Raw genomic sequence first — 14,659 nt, forward strand, 5'->3', positions numbered from 1 at the left:
CGTATCGTAAGTGTTGCTATATGCAAAGCTCTGCAGGGATTGGACTTTGCAGAAACAGGCTTTTTCAATAATTTCCCTCTCGTGATCTATCTCCCTGTCTTTGCTCTCTGAGTCTGTGATTACCATAAGTAGCTGTCATGTATTTACATGCAGAGTCTATGTTGGTGAAAGGAGGTTCGCACAGCCAATGCTCAGCAGATCTGCAGCCAGATGACCGTTGTGCTTGAGGCCGACTCCCTGCTCTTTCATTTGAATGCAGCAGCCGGAAATGAAGTGTAAAACTGTCAGGGTTCGTCAGTGTTGTGCTTCCACACCACACTTATTCAAGTGGACAAGGAGCCAGCTAGGAGCACACAGGGCAGACACAAGCCGTGAAACTGTGTGTGAGTTTGTGTGTGCGTGTGTATCCCCACAACACTTGTGACATTTAAGGCCTGGTTTTTCTATAGAGACTTTGAGAATAATTGTGTTTATTTGAAGTGATTATAGTGACTGTGGAATGAATAACAATGCACTGAAGGCCTGCAACCCCCCCCCCCCCCCCCCCCCCCCCCCCCAGTCGGCGCATGCAAGCCTCTGTGTTGCCTCCACAAATCAAAACCAATGTGCATTTGGAGCGAGTCGATTTTTCAGATGCAGTTAAAATCGTCTTCTTCAAAAACTAAAAGCACAGCTGCCAATTTTGAATCAAATGTATCATGCTAATGTGAAAGCACCTGAAAGCTGTGGCAAGCTGTAAGATATATAGATCATTTAAAGTAAAAAGTATATATTTATCCATCCTAAACTTAAATGATACTTTATATATATTAATACTTTATACCTACTGTCACATTTCTGTTGAGTAGTTTTATGTTTTAGTATTTTTTTGCATTGTTCCCTTCCATGTTTACCATCTTGCAGTCTTCTCTTCTCTCCCGTCTTTGTCGGCGTTTTGCTGCGTTTCCTGACACAGTGACGCCGCCTGTTGATCAGCGCACTAGTGAGAAACCATTGGCAGGAATATGTGTTGCATCACCTGCAGACTCACATAAAAAATGCTCTATTGTCATAATATAGGACAAATACTCCCTTTGAATAGCTGGAATATTTTTCAAACTGAATTGAATGGTGTAGTATTGCATTATTTCTCTTTGAAATGTGATTAAATATTATGTAGTACATTGAAAATAAAATGTACTTATCATAGTTTAAATACTTATTCACCTTCCATCACTGTTCAGGATGTGATGAAAGTATCAGTCCATTATGATGCATCACACCCTTTAAGCATTTCACTAATGAGCTGCGATTATCCCTGAACAATGTGTCATAGTTTGAGCTAAAGCTTTTAAAGCTGCCAGTTGTTGGAAAACTGTTGCAAAGGCAGGCGTAGATTTTTTTCTACTGCTGCATGTGAATAAAAAACACAACCCCAAAACAAAATTGCTGCTGCAACAGAAAAAGAAATTATCTTGAAAGTCGAAGCTGCGGCAAATCGGCTCGAAATTTAGAATATTCTCCTCAGATCTTTTCCCAGTGGAAATGCCAAGACCATTTCTGTGCAAAGTACAATGCATCTGGAGCCCTGCAAGGTAAACATCTTGCACAGAGCAGTAAAATGCTTTATTCATATATGAAATGGCCTGTACGGGTTGTGGCGGAGCGTGACGAGGAAACACGGATCCCAGGCTGCAACTCTGCTCTGCAGCATCGACAGAACAATCATGAACAGATTAGTCAGGAAAATGAGCAGACTATGAGGTGAACAACAATCTGCTCCATCTGCTCAGTTCACAGAGCAAAACAAATAACAATTCATACATCTCTGGTGTCTGAACAATTACAACTCTGATCTTAGACATGAATAGATACCGATATGTATCTGCAACAATGTAAATGGTACTATACCAACAACCGACTAATAAAAAAACTTTGTATTTTTACGGTGCATAGCAATAAAACTGATCTATCAAACAACCGATTGAATTTATCCTGTTGTGGTGTCTGTCTTCATGTCACGTTTCATTTCACCTCGTCGCGTTTCCGTTTATTGGACAACGTTCGTGGACGCTCCCTTGTTTTTTTGTGTTATCGTCCATTTCTCCTCGCAAACTTCCTCCAGACTTTTCGTAACAACCTCCACACGCTGCCCATTTAAAGGTGTGAAACCAAACCCCCGAAAAAACACATCTTTATACAAATGGACTGATATGACCAGAGCTGTGTGATGACTAATGTTCAACAAATCTGAGGTGCTGTCTGTCAACTGCTGGCTTGATCAATTCTGTCTCCATTACATTTTCCTGAGTTTATTGAGTTGGCAACATAAGCGCAAACATTTTTTTTAAACAGTAGAATATTTTTGCAGAAAACCAATTTGTTGTCTATAAACATTTTACTATGTTCAGTGAAATATTAGTTAACATTCCTTCATTATATTATTAGAAAATATAAACCAGTTGCAATTGTTTTCCTTCACAACACATTCATTAAGCAAATTTGTAGTAGGTTGATACAGTGGTGCAGCGGTTTGCAGGAAAAAAGAGCTTGGTTCGATTCTAGTTTAGATTCCCCCCACAGTCCAAAGACATGCAGATTAAATAGACACTAGATTTGACCTTAGCAGTGAATGCGATGTTGTTTGTCCTTCAGTGGTTAAAAATTTGTGGATATAAACATGAATTCTAAAGGACAGTTATTTCTATTCTTCTATTGTAACACTTAACATTTACAATTAACCTATCATTGTCTCTGGAGGCCACAGTTCCCACCGTGCAGGAGACGATACACAGTCACTTTGAATATTCAGATTTATCCTTCCCTCTTCTGGCTCTGCATCCCGAAATACAAGATTATAACCACTTCAGGCCCTCGCGTGAACTATTAGATATTATAAATATTAATAATGTTGGGTGTGGAGGTCAAAATAGGATGATTTACTCTAAAAGCGATACAAAAATTACATTTGGTTTGAGCAGTGCAACACAGGCTGTTTGATGACGACAGGGATGATTTCAATCCCACTGAAGAAAAAATCGTTTTCGCTGCAGAACTAATTATTTATAATCAAAGTGAATCTGACAATCAATGATCACAAACACTTAACGACGCTCAATAACCTCAGTTCACGTGGCGTGTGTCATTTTAATGTGAGTGGTGCACAGCTGCATTATGAGCACAAGTGTCACAGAATGGAAACAGACAGATAAACGACGCTTATTGTTCTCATGACCGGAAGAAAATTACATGTGAGTGTCCTTAAGGGAGCAGGCAGGTGGGAACCCTGAATGGTGAAGGGTGCTGGGGGGGGGGAGGGAGGAGGAGAAGTGGAAGATGAAGAAGCAGAAGAGGGGGAGATGTGGGATGTTCATATTGTTAATAGCCAGTCCTCTGCCAGCTCCCTCTCTCAGCTCTTCATCCTCTTTCCCTCACACTCTCTTGCTCTTTCGCTCTCACTCTCTCTCTCTCTCTCTCTCTCTCTCTCTCTTTACATACGCAGAGGCACACACACTCTCGCAGCCTCTTTTCTTTCCCCGCTCCTTGTCGTGAGGGGCGCCGTGATCGGTGGAGCATGAGGCTTTTAATTGAAGCACACGTGTGTCATCCTTCAGCCGCGGCGGTTTGGTTCGCAGCCAGGATGTGTCATTGACTGAGAGGAGGACTGAGGACTGAGTGCCGTTTCACCTCAAGAGTTAAAGAGAGTCAGAGTGCGAGGAGGGAGGGGGATAGATCCAGGACAGAGGGGAGAGCAGGTTGTGAGCGACGAGGCGGCTGCACTTTGTTGGTTTTTCTGCTGAACTTCTGTGATGGGAGATACGCAGGCAGGAGAAGCTTGAGTCAGGAGAGAGCTGCGAGCGGAGGAATCACCCAACTCCTGGAGATGCTGTTCGGTAAGACTGATGTTTACTCTTACAGCATGTCAGCACCTCTTGTGTATGGGAACGCAACCATAGCTGCTGTTCCGTCCTCCATCTGCGTAAATGCATGCGAGTGTGTCTTTGCTCAAGGGCAGGTTCCGTCCTCGTGCCCGTGCACCATCTGCCCCCGTCTCGGTTCCCCTGCATCCTAATTGAGTCCCCGTCCTGTTTGTTTCTCTAATTGACCCTTTTATGATGGAGCCAAGTGTGGAGTTCATACAACGCCCCCCCCCCCCACACACTGTCCATCCCAGATGTGTCGAGCCATTTTTAAAGCCACTCAAGAACAGACCTGATATCATTGTGTAGATTGCTGGCAATTATGTCTTTGCCTCCCCGGGGAAATATGCCCAGATTAGCTCGCATAATTGGAGCCTGTTAAAGATAAAGGCAGTGTGGGGATTTGTAGTCATTTGTAGGTTGTTGGGGTTGTTTTGTTTTTTTCAGTGAAGGGAACAAAAGGCTGATTGCATTTAGAGTTATTTTAAATTTAGAATCACCTTAGTTTTTCCAAAGTTAAACTATTTTATTATATCAGCAAACGTTGATGGTAAGTGTAGAAGATTGTCTGAGTTTGATCTCTATGTGGATACAAATTAAAGACCAAACAAGATTTGAATCTTCCTATATATGTAGAGTTAAAAAACGATTAGTTAACAAAGATAAATCATCTTATTTAATATGATTTTTTTAATCTGCTTTATATCCTCTGTGTCTGGATGTGGAAGACAAATCTCAAGAACCATCTTATCAGCTTCATACTTGGCAGGTGTATTGTTAAAGGCCAAAGCAGGTGCAGGGTCTAATTTGGTGCAATCTGGACACGAGATACATTCAACATTAATGGACTTTGAATAGACTGCGCTCTTTAGCAGCCACTGGGACGTGAGGTTGTCGCTTTAGACAAAAGCATTTTCACGACAATGGCAAGTCTGGGGTTCTGCATACTGAGTCAGGTTTGAATGAACAGGCGAACAGCTCGTGCGGCCAGTCTTTATTTGCCGTGCCTCAGTTACTGCAGATACAGTTTCAGAAAAAAAAACTTGCAACCGGCATCGCCACAGGATAAACAAACAGTCCAAACTGACATGATTAGAACCGACATGGCACCAGTGTCCTTTTAATGTGAGCCTGGAGGAATTTTCGGGTTGCAATGGGCATTTTTTCCTATTTTCTGACATTTTATAGATGTTTATAGATGTTTTAGTCTAGTAAATAATGAATACAATCCTCATTTACAGCCAAGTGTTCAGAATTTTAAATAAAAAGTAAGAAAAATTGATTATCCATGTTATTTCTAATTGATTTCTAATCCGAATCGCAGGTTTGAAGTACTATATGTGGTAAACATAAACCTACTGTGATATAGTTGAGAAGCTTATGGAAACACACATAGAATCAGAGTGCAGCGTGAGCCTGGATAGAAATGCTGAGAAGTGTCTGTGCAGCAGCAGCAGCAGCAGCAGCTCTGGATGCTTTCTTCTTTAAATGGCAGATTAGGGAGATCAAAAGGAAACAGTTGGAGAGGAGATAACTGTAGAGTTCTGCCTGGTGGCCATGCAGCAGTTTCCCCCCGTCAGAGGGCTCTGTTTAGGAGCATGTGCAATATTCCATTCTCTGTTCAGCATCAGATGTAAGAGATGTGACACCATGGGAAATGACTTCAAAATACGACGTGTGTTTCTCTCTCTGAGTATAGGCACTAGAAACTGGAGGGAGAAGGAAATTTCCAGAGCAGTCTACCGCAAAAGATTGGATAAAATCATCATTAGGGATCACAACAGGAGCACAATAGTGCAATATATACACAGCAGGGGGCTTTGTCTGCATGTATCATAGCACATGCATCAGCCACCTACAGTACGACATGCTGAATGGTTTTAGTAATTACTTGATGCGAGGTACACAGAACAATTGCCCTTCGGTTGGAAATTAACTGCGTTCAGTGGAGTGAGACGCCGGAAATGTGACTGCTGCCAGGTCGTTGGCCCGAGTCTGGCTGGGGGTCTTTAGTAAAATATATTTGTGTAGCACTTTTTCAAAAAACATGATACCCTAAATCACTCTACAGCCTGGTGTAGACAACATAGAGCCATTTCATAGTATTACCAAGTTATATAGATTGAGAAAAAACACTGATAGATATAATTGATAGGATACAAAAATAAAGATGGTTTGGAAAGTGAGCCTTAAACCAAGATTTAACACATTCACACATTAATTCAATCCGGCGTTGCAGAATAATTTATTCCAAAGCTTTGGGGCACATTGTCTCCTTTCATTTTGAGTTAAGTTGTCAACTCCCTGTTCCCCCTCCTACATGTTTTCTGTTGCTCTCTATTCTCAACAAGCAAATGCTGAAAGTATTACTTTTGAAGGTAAGTGAATGGGCAGTGATTAGAATAAAAGAAGCATCAAATACACAATACACCCGGAAGTCATCATCACACTATTTAACTGGAAAAGAAGAAGAAGCATCAGCAGGAAGAAGAAAGTCTTCATCTCGGTGTTTCCATCACTGCTGATTGGAGCCGAAGCTGAAAAAAACCAGTGTCTCCTGCAGAGTCATTTGAACTGGGAGCGAATGCTGTTTGTATCCATTCCCATTGAAGACAGAATTCAGATGTTAGTGGGTGTTAGTGGGTTTTTTGACCAGCAGAAAGGGGGCTGTGTCATTCTCCTTCTGAAGCAAGTGAATCTGCAGTGAACTAAAATCCTGATGGTGCTGAGCTCCGTTGGGTTTTGTAATAAACCCAACACCCTGTAATGCAATTTTCCACCCACACGCAGAAATCATTTACTATATATCAGAGGTTAAAACACCGAGGACTCGCTTTAAATTGCCGCCAATGATCTTTGTGTGATCAGCTAAAAATAACTTGCTGCAGGTTACAGTTTACATCAGACACTTGCTCTCACAAAGCACAGTCGTGTTTCTGGTTGTGCTCAGTTTATCTGCTGGTCTCTACTAAAATCTGTCAAAAATATAATTTTACCATTTACCAAGAATCTTCCTGTACTACGTGCTAGAGGAAAGAAAACTGAAAAGCAAAATATGACTCCTGAGTTTTTAAGGGCGGCGAGAGACGATCCTTGTTTTCTTGTGACGTTGGTTGAAAATGTTTCCGGAGCCGGAAGTTCATGAGTCAGTTTAAATGGGACCATTAATTCTCCTGTTGGGGCTCGTACTCACCATCCTCCAGCGCTAATGACTCATTACTCTAATCAAAGGGTAATGAATATGGCACAGTATGGTTTTAATTGTAATACTGATACTGCAGATTATCTTTGAGAACAAATTTAATTAGTCTGCTGTAGTTTGACTCTGCGCCGTGACTCGCTGAGAGTATTTGAGTTTATTTTCTCCGCGGTTGTAATCGAGTACATTCCGATGAGCCAACTTGACTTGGATTTACTTTTATTTTTAAGTGAATGTACAAGCTTGTATGTAAATGACCACATATGCTCAGGAGCACTATGCTACTGCTGGAAGGAGCCATTAGAGGATGTGGTCATAAGATGATGCACATGGTCAACAACAATACCCAAAGTGTGACTAAAAAACATTTCCCACACCCTGTCCACCACCACCATCACCACCAGCAGCCTGGACTGTTAACACAAGGGAGGCCAGGTCCATTAATTCATGCTGTCGATGCCACATTGTGACCCTGCCATGTGCGAACCTCAGCAGAAACCCAGACTCACGAGAGCGGGCCTCGTGTTCCCGTCGTACGCCTCAAGGTTCGACGTGTTGTTCATTCAGTGAAGCTGTCCTGCTCCACACAGCTGTAAATAGTGGTTATCTGAGTCGCTGTGGCCTGGTGGTCAGCTTGAACCGGTCGCTCGTCTTTTGAGTCTTAGGATTTTGTTGATGCCTTTCATTGTTTTACATATTTTACTTTTTCCCTTTCCACAGATTTAATGCTTAACATTGTACTTTGTATGTCTTCATCCAAGCTTGTGTTATCTTCCTTTACCCGTAAAGCATTTTGGCTTAACTCGATGTGGAACTATAAACTTTGTGTAGTTTTGTGGTAGGGATGGGACAAGATTCCTGACCTTGTACATAGATAATCAAGACCAACTTATTTCACTAAACACTAGATCAATATGGCAGCTGATCTAATTTTGAGTGTGTTGTTCGAAATCTGTTGCCCTCCTTAACCTCAGCCAGACTGACAGCCCCAATCAGTCATTGTGAAGTGTTGACAGTGCGAGTTTGATTAGCGTCACTGGTAATGACTGTGGTACACACACATGCACACACACGCACACACAATAACACTCTGAGTGCTTACCACCAGTATCCAAACGATGCAACACGCGCTTATGAACACCTTCAGGAAAATGTCTTGAGCATTCAGAGCATGTAGGAGACAGATCTAACGTCTTTGTTTCATCATAATCAGTGGAGTGATGTTATCTTACATCTAACTCCCCACGGTCATCTGTCTTCTACTCTTAATGCTTAGAGTGCACCATAAGTGCCAGTATTTCCATTGGAGTCTGGCTACAGGGACGATAAGCGAGTGTTGAGAAGACTTAAGTTTGAATGGCGCGATTGACGCTTTGCACTTATGATTCATCGCGACGGTAAAACCTGAATTAGAATCTGTAGAAAAACATTTGCTGTGTGACAAGGTTGAATCCCCACAGTTGTGTGATTGAGTTTAAAAGATCAAGCGCTGTTGAATTTCGACGATCTGTGGAACAATATTTCTGTTTCAAAATCATATCCAACTTCAGGCTGCGCACGTGACTGCATCGAAATGAGAGAGACATTTTTCCGAGTTTATCTCAGGACCGGAGCTGCAAGCCAAGACCCAACAAGTTAAGGCCCTTTAACGATTTAGACACATGGATTTCAGTTATATTTTGGATTTGGCAAAAATTCATGCTGCCTCAAGATATCGGGTGACCAGTGATCTGCTGCCATCCAGCATCAGTGAGAGGCTGTTAATGTGTTAGAGTTTACCTCAACTGCTGTGGGGCTTTTGTGATTAAAGTGAAATCTGATTTCTTTATTTTTCCCGAATAATAACCCCTGGGATAGGGGCTGCGAAAAGCATTACAGAGAACTAATCTGAAGGAGATGAAGAGTAGATAAGTGGTAGAATATTTCCCTGACTACGAGGAAAACAGTTCAGAAAAGTTAGGAAAAGGCAGAATTGATAAAACTTTATTTTCGTTCACCGAGACACCTCTCGTCTGTCCACTTCTACTCACTGCTGACAATCTGTCCATCACTCAGAGGACGTTCAGATGGCCCGCTGAGGCCCATTTCCAACTGAGAGAGAACAAATACCTGGTGATCAAATGTGACAGGTTTGACAAAAAAGAAAAAGGGATAATTGTGTAATGCTCTAGTGTAACACCATAATACATTTTCAGCAACATCAATACGTCTTCACATTCAACAGTTCCTGGTAAATTTGCATCTGCTGCAGCTTTCTACAGACTTTCATAGCGAACTCCCCTCTTCTCAAATTTGATTTGGAAATGTTTCCCGAAACAGATAGAACAGGTAGCACTTTCAGTTGTTAACACAAGATGAGCCTGCAGAGAAACAGAGGCAGGAACAGAAAGAAGAGGAAACTGAAGTCTCAACAGCAGCAGTGGCCTCCACTAACAAGGAAAGTGTTCATCACAGGTCTAATTTCTATTGTGTGTGTGTGTGTCTCTTTTAGTTCTTTATGTACGAGTTGGTGGGTTGTGACTCATTGTCTGTATCATCACTGCAGCAGTGCACACGGAGTGATCGTGGCTCCCTGATGTTCGTTGGTTTAACACTTGGGTCCAGAGGATGAAGCAGTCGGACACATTGTCATTGACGGTCGGGTGTTCACTCCACCCTGAACCTTTTTAAGTCACATTCTGACTTTTTCTCAGCTACCATTTGCTGAAGATTTCTCTGTAATCACTTTACTCCATATCTCGGAAACTAAAAGCTTTATTTCCTTGACATTTCCAGCGGATTTTGACATTCCACTAAGGCTTAAATCTGAACTCTAGGGATCACAAGTCTAAAGGGGAGATTGGAATAAGAACATAGGAAGTGAATCTGTAAAGTTTTTAAAGTAACCTGACAAGATCCAGTGTCCTTCTGGGGCAGAGTTCTGTCATACACGAGAATATATTTACCTCAGCTCAACTAAATCAGTCTAAATCGGATCCAGAACTAAAATGACTACCACCCCTGGGGAGTGGACAGTGACACTGATGCACCTTCAGACTGAAGATGTTCACCTGTAGCTCTACCTCTGTCTGAGCCCTGTAGCTACTCAACAAACCTACCCTCTCTCTTTCCAAGTTTTGACATACGTGACATTGGATTTCCAAGTACATCCTGCGGGTCGCTGTACCTGACCAGCTGCTGAGCGAGCACATTTTCCTAATCTCCCACCGGAGTGGTGACAGACGACTGAAGTCGACTGCTACACGGTGGCTCAAGTGCTGCACAGGCTTCGGTTTAAGACACGGACGTGAACGCCGGCTCGCTGAGACACAAACTGCACGTGTCAGCGAAATGCATTCAGGTTTTTGTACTTTTGCTGAAACGCTGACATAAATGAAAATGGTGTGCCTCCGATTCCGAAAACGTGCCTCGAAAATCAGAAGCAGAAAATGCAAAACCTGCTGACATGTCAGGAGACATGACCTCACCCCCCCCCCCCCCCCCCCCCCAAAATGTTTAATAGGATTCTATTAGGATTCAATGCAACACACTGTCAAGATGTGTGTGTGTGTGATTATGTTAGCTGCAGTGAGGTGTGTAAGATTGGAGGTGAGCGGTGGTGTTTGACTCTTGCACTATATTTAAGTCATTTTATATTATTAGAAGGCTCAACTCTTTTTCTGGTAAGTTTTTACATGTTCTCTTGAACTTGAAGATTAAATATAGCAGCGTGATCAAAGTTCAAGGTTTGTTGTTTTTGAACATGCCAGTTGCTGAGCTTTGATTGGACAGTTTTTTTGTTCCAGGATGAACTTTAGTAAACTCTGAGGTGACTTACTTTGAATCTTCATTTAGCAGAATAATCGATTTGGAAAAACTTTTCTTATCTTAAACAAACAGGCTGAAACTAAAAAATCTCTTAAAAGCACAGTTTCTTCCTGTTTGATAAATACACGGATGCTGGCGGCGTGAGACAGAGAGCTGCTAATTACTAAGTTCATGAGGCGAATAAAGCTGCTCACAGTCTTCAAATATCAATAAGCGTGTGCTGCACATCCACTGACTGCCATTCAGCCGGTCTGATTGGACTCCGTGCTTATCTCAATTCAAGCAGATGGCGGCAGTTTATTTTAAGTGGGATTGATACAGATGTGCAGGAAACATAACCAGCGCTGCTCTGCCTGAGCAGCAGTGATACTGTATGTATGTGCTCATTCCCCTGCAGATCGGTCTTATCTCTGTGTTTGTTTACGCACACGGTGAAAAAAGATTCAGATTCGCTCAAAAAAAACGTTGTGTGTTTACCAAATTTCATTTGCTGTTTACCTGCTTTCAAAAGATAACAACTTCTTTACATAATCTAGTTATGGAAATGATTGATCATTAAAGATTAACCAAAAGATGGTTGAAACAAATTAAGAATATCACTTTCCTAATAGGGGCAGTGGTTGAATACACTTTAATTGGTGCATGTATTACTAGATAGAATATCTTGTGGAAATGATGTAAACAAACAGCGAGATGACAGCCCTCTCTAAAGGTCAGGTTATTCAGATAGCATTACATTGTGTAGCTGATCTACTGTAGCACACTGGAGACCTGATGATTTCTCAACCTCTTAATTGTTTTTGGTGTAATCGTACCGTGGGGACATTAAAAGCTGCCGCTTGCGATTTTTGAAGAGTAGACACACATTCTGATTTTATTCTTCTTTGACCAGGAGACACCTAGTCCTTGATTTCACATGGAACAAATTCAATACAGGTTTATGGACCCTGGCATGGAAAATGTTGAAAGTAGGACAGATTTCCGTGGGGAATCTGATCTGGGCTGGATGGTGCCCTGCAGGTAGAAACTCTCTGGAAGCCGCCGGCTGCAGCTACACGAGTTTAAATAGACACTGACAGCCAGTGGGAGAATTTGCCTGTTGGCTGCCAGTCGTGGCCTAAATGTACTTTGTCACAATAAAGATGATTTATTTAAAGACCACCCAGTGCAAGGTGGGGGCAGTCTTTTTAAGCCATCATGGAAATTAGGCCTTCGCTCTCCAGCCTTTTGTTTCCAACGGAGAAAGCTCAGCGGAGCCGTCAATGGCGGTTTTAATGGATGCTAATTCATCCACCAGAGCTCATCACAAATGCCTATCTCAGTGCCTGTTGTGTAAGCAATGATTGGCGTCAACATTACGGCCAAAGCAGCAGCAGCAGCACACTAACCACTTCTGTTTTAAGACTCACAGAGGCCGTGTGCTTCATGCCATTGTTGGCGTGGAAAACATACCATTCAATTTCCATTATGCGACAATGTGTTTTGCAGGCTTAACAGAAAAAATACAGTCAAAGAGGCTGCATTTTTCTAGGTGTTCAAATTCCACGTTCCTCAGTGCTTAATCTGGCCTATTTGATTAAACCATTTGTTATGACTGAGTGCTATTCTACAAATAGAAAGATTAGTGTTCGTTAGAGATAGTGGGAGCCGGATTTTCTGATGGGCACCATACACACTGAATAAAGTGTGCAGCAGTGGCTTACCATGGCTTTATGTCTTATTATTTCGTTTTTTACACATTTTGGTAAAATATTTAATAACAAGAGTGAATTGTTAATTCAAATGTGATTTCATTACAATATCTTTATTTAGTACCAATGTCAAACATCTCAACAAACCATTCAATTGACACTGTACATTTAGATTTATATGCGAGATCTCTAAAATCCCTGATATGAACACATATTCCTTATGGTTTCCAAAATAAGGAAAACTATAATATTTTTTATTAGACTTGAAAACACAGATTATAGATATATAAATACTTTATTGATCCAGAAGGAAATTTACGTGGAACCTTTACAAATAATCCAAATTCTACTAAAACTGTGACAGTTTCTTAAAATGAAAATTGGTTTTGCTGAATTATTTAGCCTTTTCCCCCCCCAGCCTTTTTCCTTTATACATGGTCATTTATAATGTTAAGCGTAAAAGGGAGAAAAATGATTGAACATTTACAAATACATGCAGTGCATATATTCAGTGGTACAAATAAAGATAAGTAAATACTTCTAAATTGGAAGAAAAGCTCATTGTCCTGTGAAAAACCAGGTTAACATCAGGTGTTAAATTGAAGAAGATTCAACATCCTCTGTAGCTAAATGAAAAACTTAAACCGTATTATATTATCTAAAAAAGCTATTAAGCTTATAGCAAAGCTGAAATCTTGACTTTAGCTCTCAGCTCATTAAAAGTTTTTGGAGATACTGTACAGGATTAACGACAATAGGCTAAACACTACCATTTTAAATGTTATTTAGAAGGTAAAGGGGACAAATGTGAATCTTGAGGCCAAACCTGTTGGGATAAGTCAGAATGAGAATGAAAACTTTGATATATATATATATATATATATATATATATATATATATATATATATATATATATATATATATAACAATCTATAATAATGTGAGAAAAGGAGGAAAATAATATGCACGCTCCTCCTGCATTTTGTCTCGCTCTAGTTTCACTGGAAACCACAGCAGCTCTGGTCTTCGTCACTCCGCCTAAATCGGCTCTCATCCTCAAATCCGTGGATCGTCACTTAACGTATGTGAATGGCGAAGTAATAAAAGTGATTAACGCCACACATAGGAGGCTCACGGGAGAATGTCCGTCGGTGAAATGTGAGTCTACCTCCGGGACGCCATGATGTTTTAGACGGAAGACAGAGAAACTGGCTCAGACAGATAATACTATGAAATGCATTCACCGTGAAACGAGCCAAAGCAGCATTTTCCTCTGACGCCTTCGCTCTGATTCGTCGCTATATGAAAGCTTCTCACCCCCCCCCCCCCCCCCCCAAAACCCCCCACCCATTTTTCCCCGCGTTTCATGGAAAGATGCCATTTCTCTCCCTCTTTGATTGCTGGGATGTTGAGTCACCCAGAGTCTAATCCAAGACACAAAAGAGATTAAGCTTCTTCCCCCGACCCTTCCCGTTTTTCTTCTTCTTCTTCCTTTTTTCAAGGTGCTATAATGTCTCCAGCTCATAATCTTTTATCCCTTCTCAATGCGGAGGGGTTGGCTGCTGTGACCTACACTCCCAGCCTCCATGAGAAATCTCTCTTTCCTGCAGAGAAAAAGAAAGTGAATGGAGATTAGTGAGCAGGAACTGGCTCATTTTAATATGTTGAATTTCACACATTAAGAAGGGGGAAATCAAAATTGACAAAAGCGCAATTCCCTGCTCAATTCACTACTTGATACACAGACGTTAATAAATTAATCTGTGTGGTTGTATCCTGTAACCTGCAATGGCTATCATGTCCAGCTAACAAGCACAGACCTGCACAGGAAACCCATCCGGACTTAAGGGGACAAGATGCTTTTTTCAGCAAATATATAAACACAAGGAAGTATAAATATTTTTTTAGCTGCAATATCTGTTTTTGTTGGTTTTTCCTTGTACATGAGCTTATCTGTTTAACTAATTCCCTCTACTGGATATTTTTCTTTAAAGGTCCAGTATGTGAGATACAGGTGAAAGGGATCTATTGACAGAAATCAAATTCTAGTGTGTTTCATTTGA

At 41.3% G+C, this 14,659-nt stretch overlaps 1 protein-coding gene across 2 annotated transcripts in view; it reads left to right on the forward strand.

Annotated features, from left to right (window-relative positions):
• Nucleotides 1–14,659, forward strand: part of LOC133975768 (zinc finger protein 385C-like) — a 34,468-nt gene that overhangs the window by 7,766 nt on the left and 12,043 nt on the right. Inside the window, exon 1 of one of the 2 annotated variants that reach the window (XM_062413740.1) lies at nucleotides 3,479–3,872. The exons of the other annotated variant lie outside the window; for it this stretch is intronic. Within the exon in view, the coding sequence (XP_062269724.1) occupies nucleotides 3,863–3,872 (10 nt within the window). The 5' untranslated portion in view covers nucleotides 3,479–3,862. Of the gene's footprint in view, nucleotides 1–3,478; nucleotides 3,873–14,659 lie in introns of those variants that run through there. 2 annotated transcript variants of the gene reach the window in all.

The sequence above is a fragment of the Platichthys flesus genome, chromosome 20, assembly GCF_949316205.1.
Source record: "Platichthys flesus chromosome 20, fPlaFle2.1, whole genome shotgun sequence".
NCBI lineage: Eukaryota > Metazoa > Chordata > Actinopteri > Pleuronectiformes > Pleuronectidae > Platichthys > Platichthys flesus.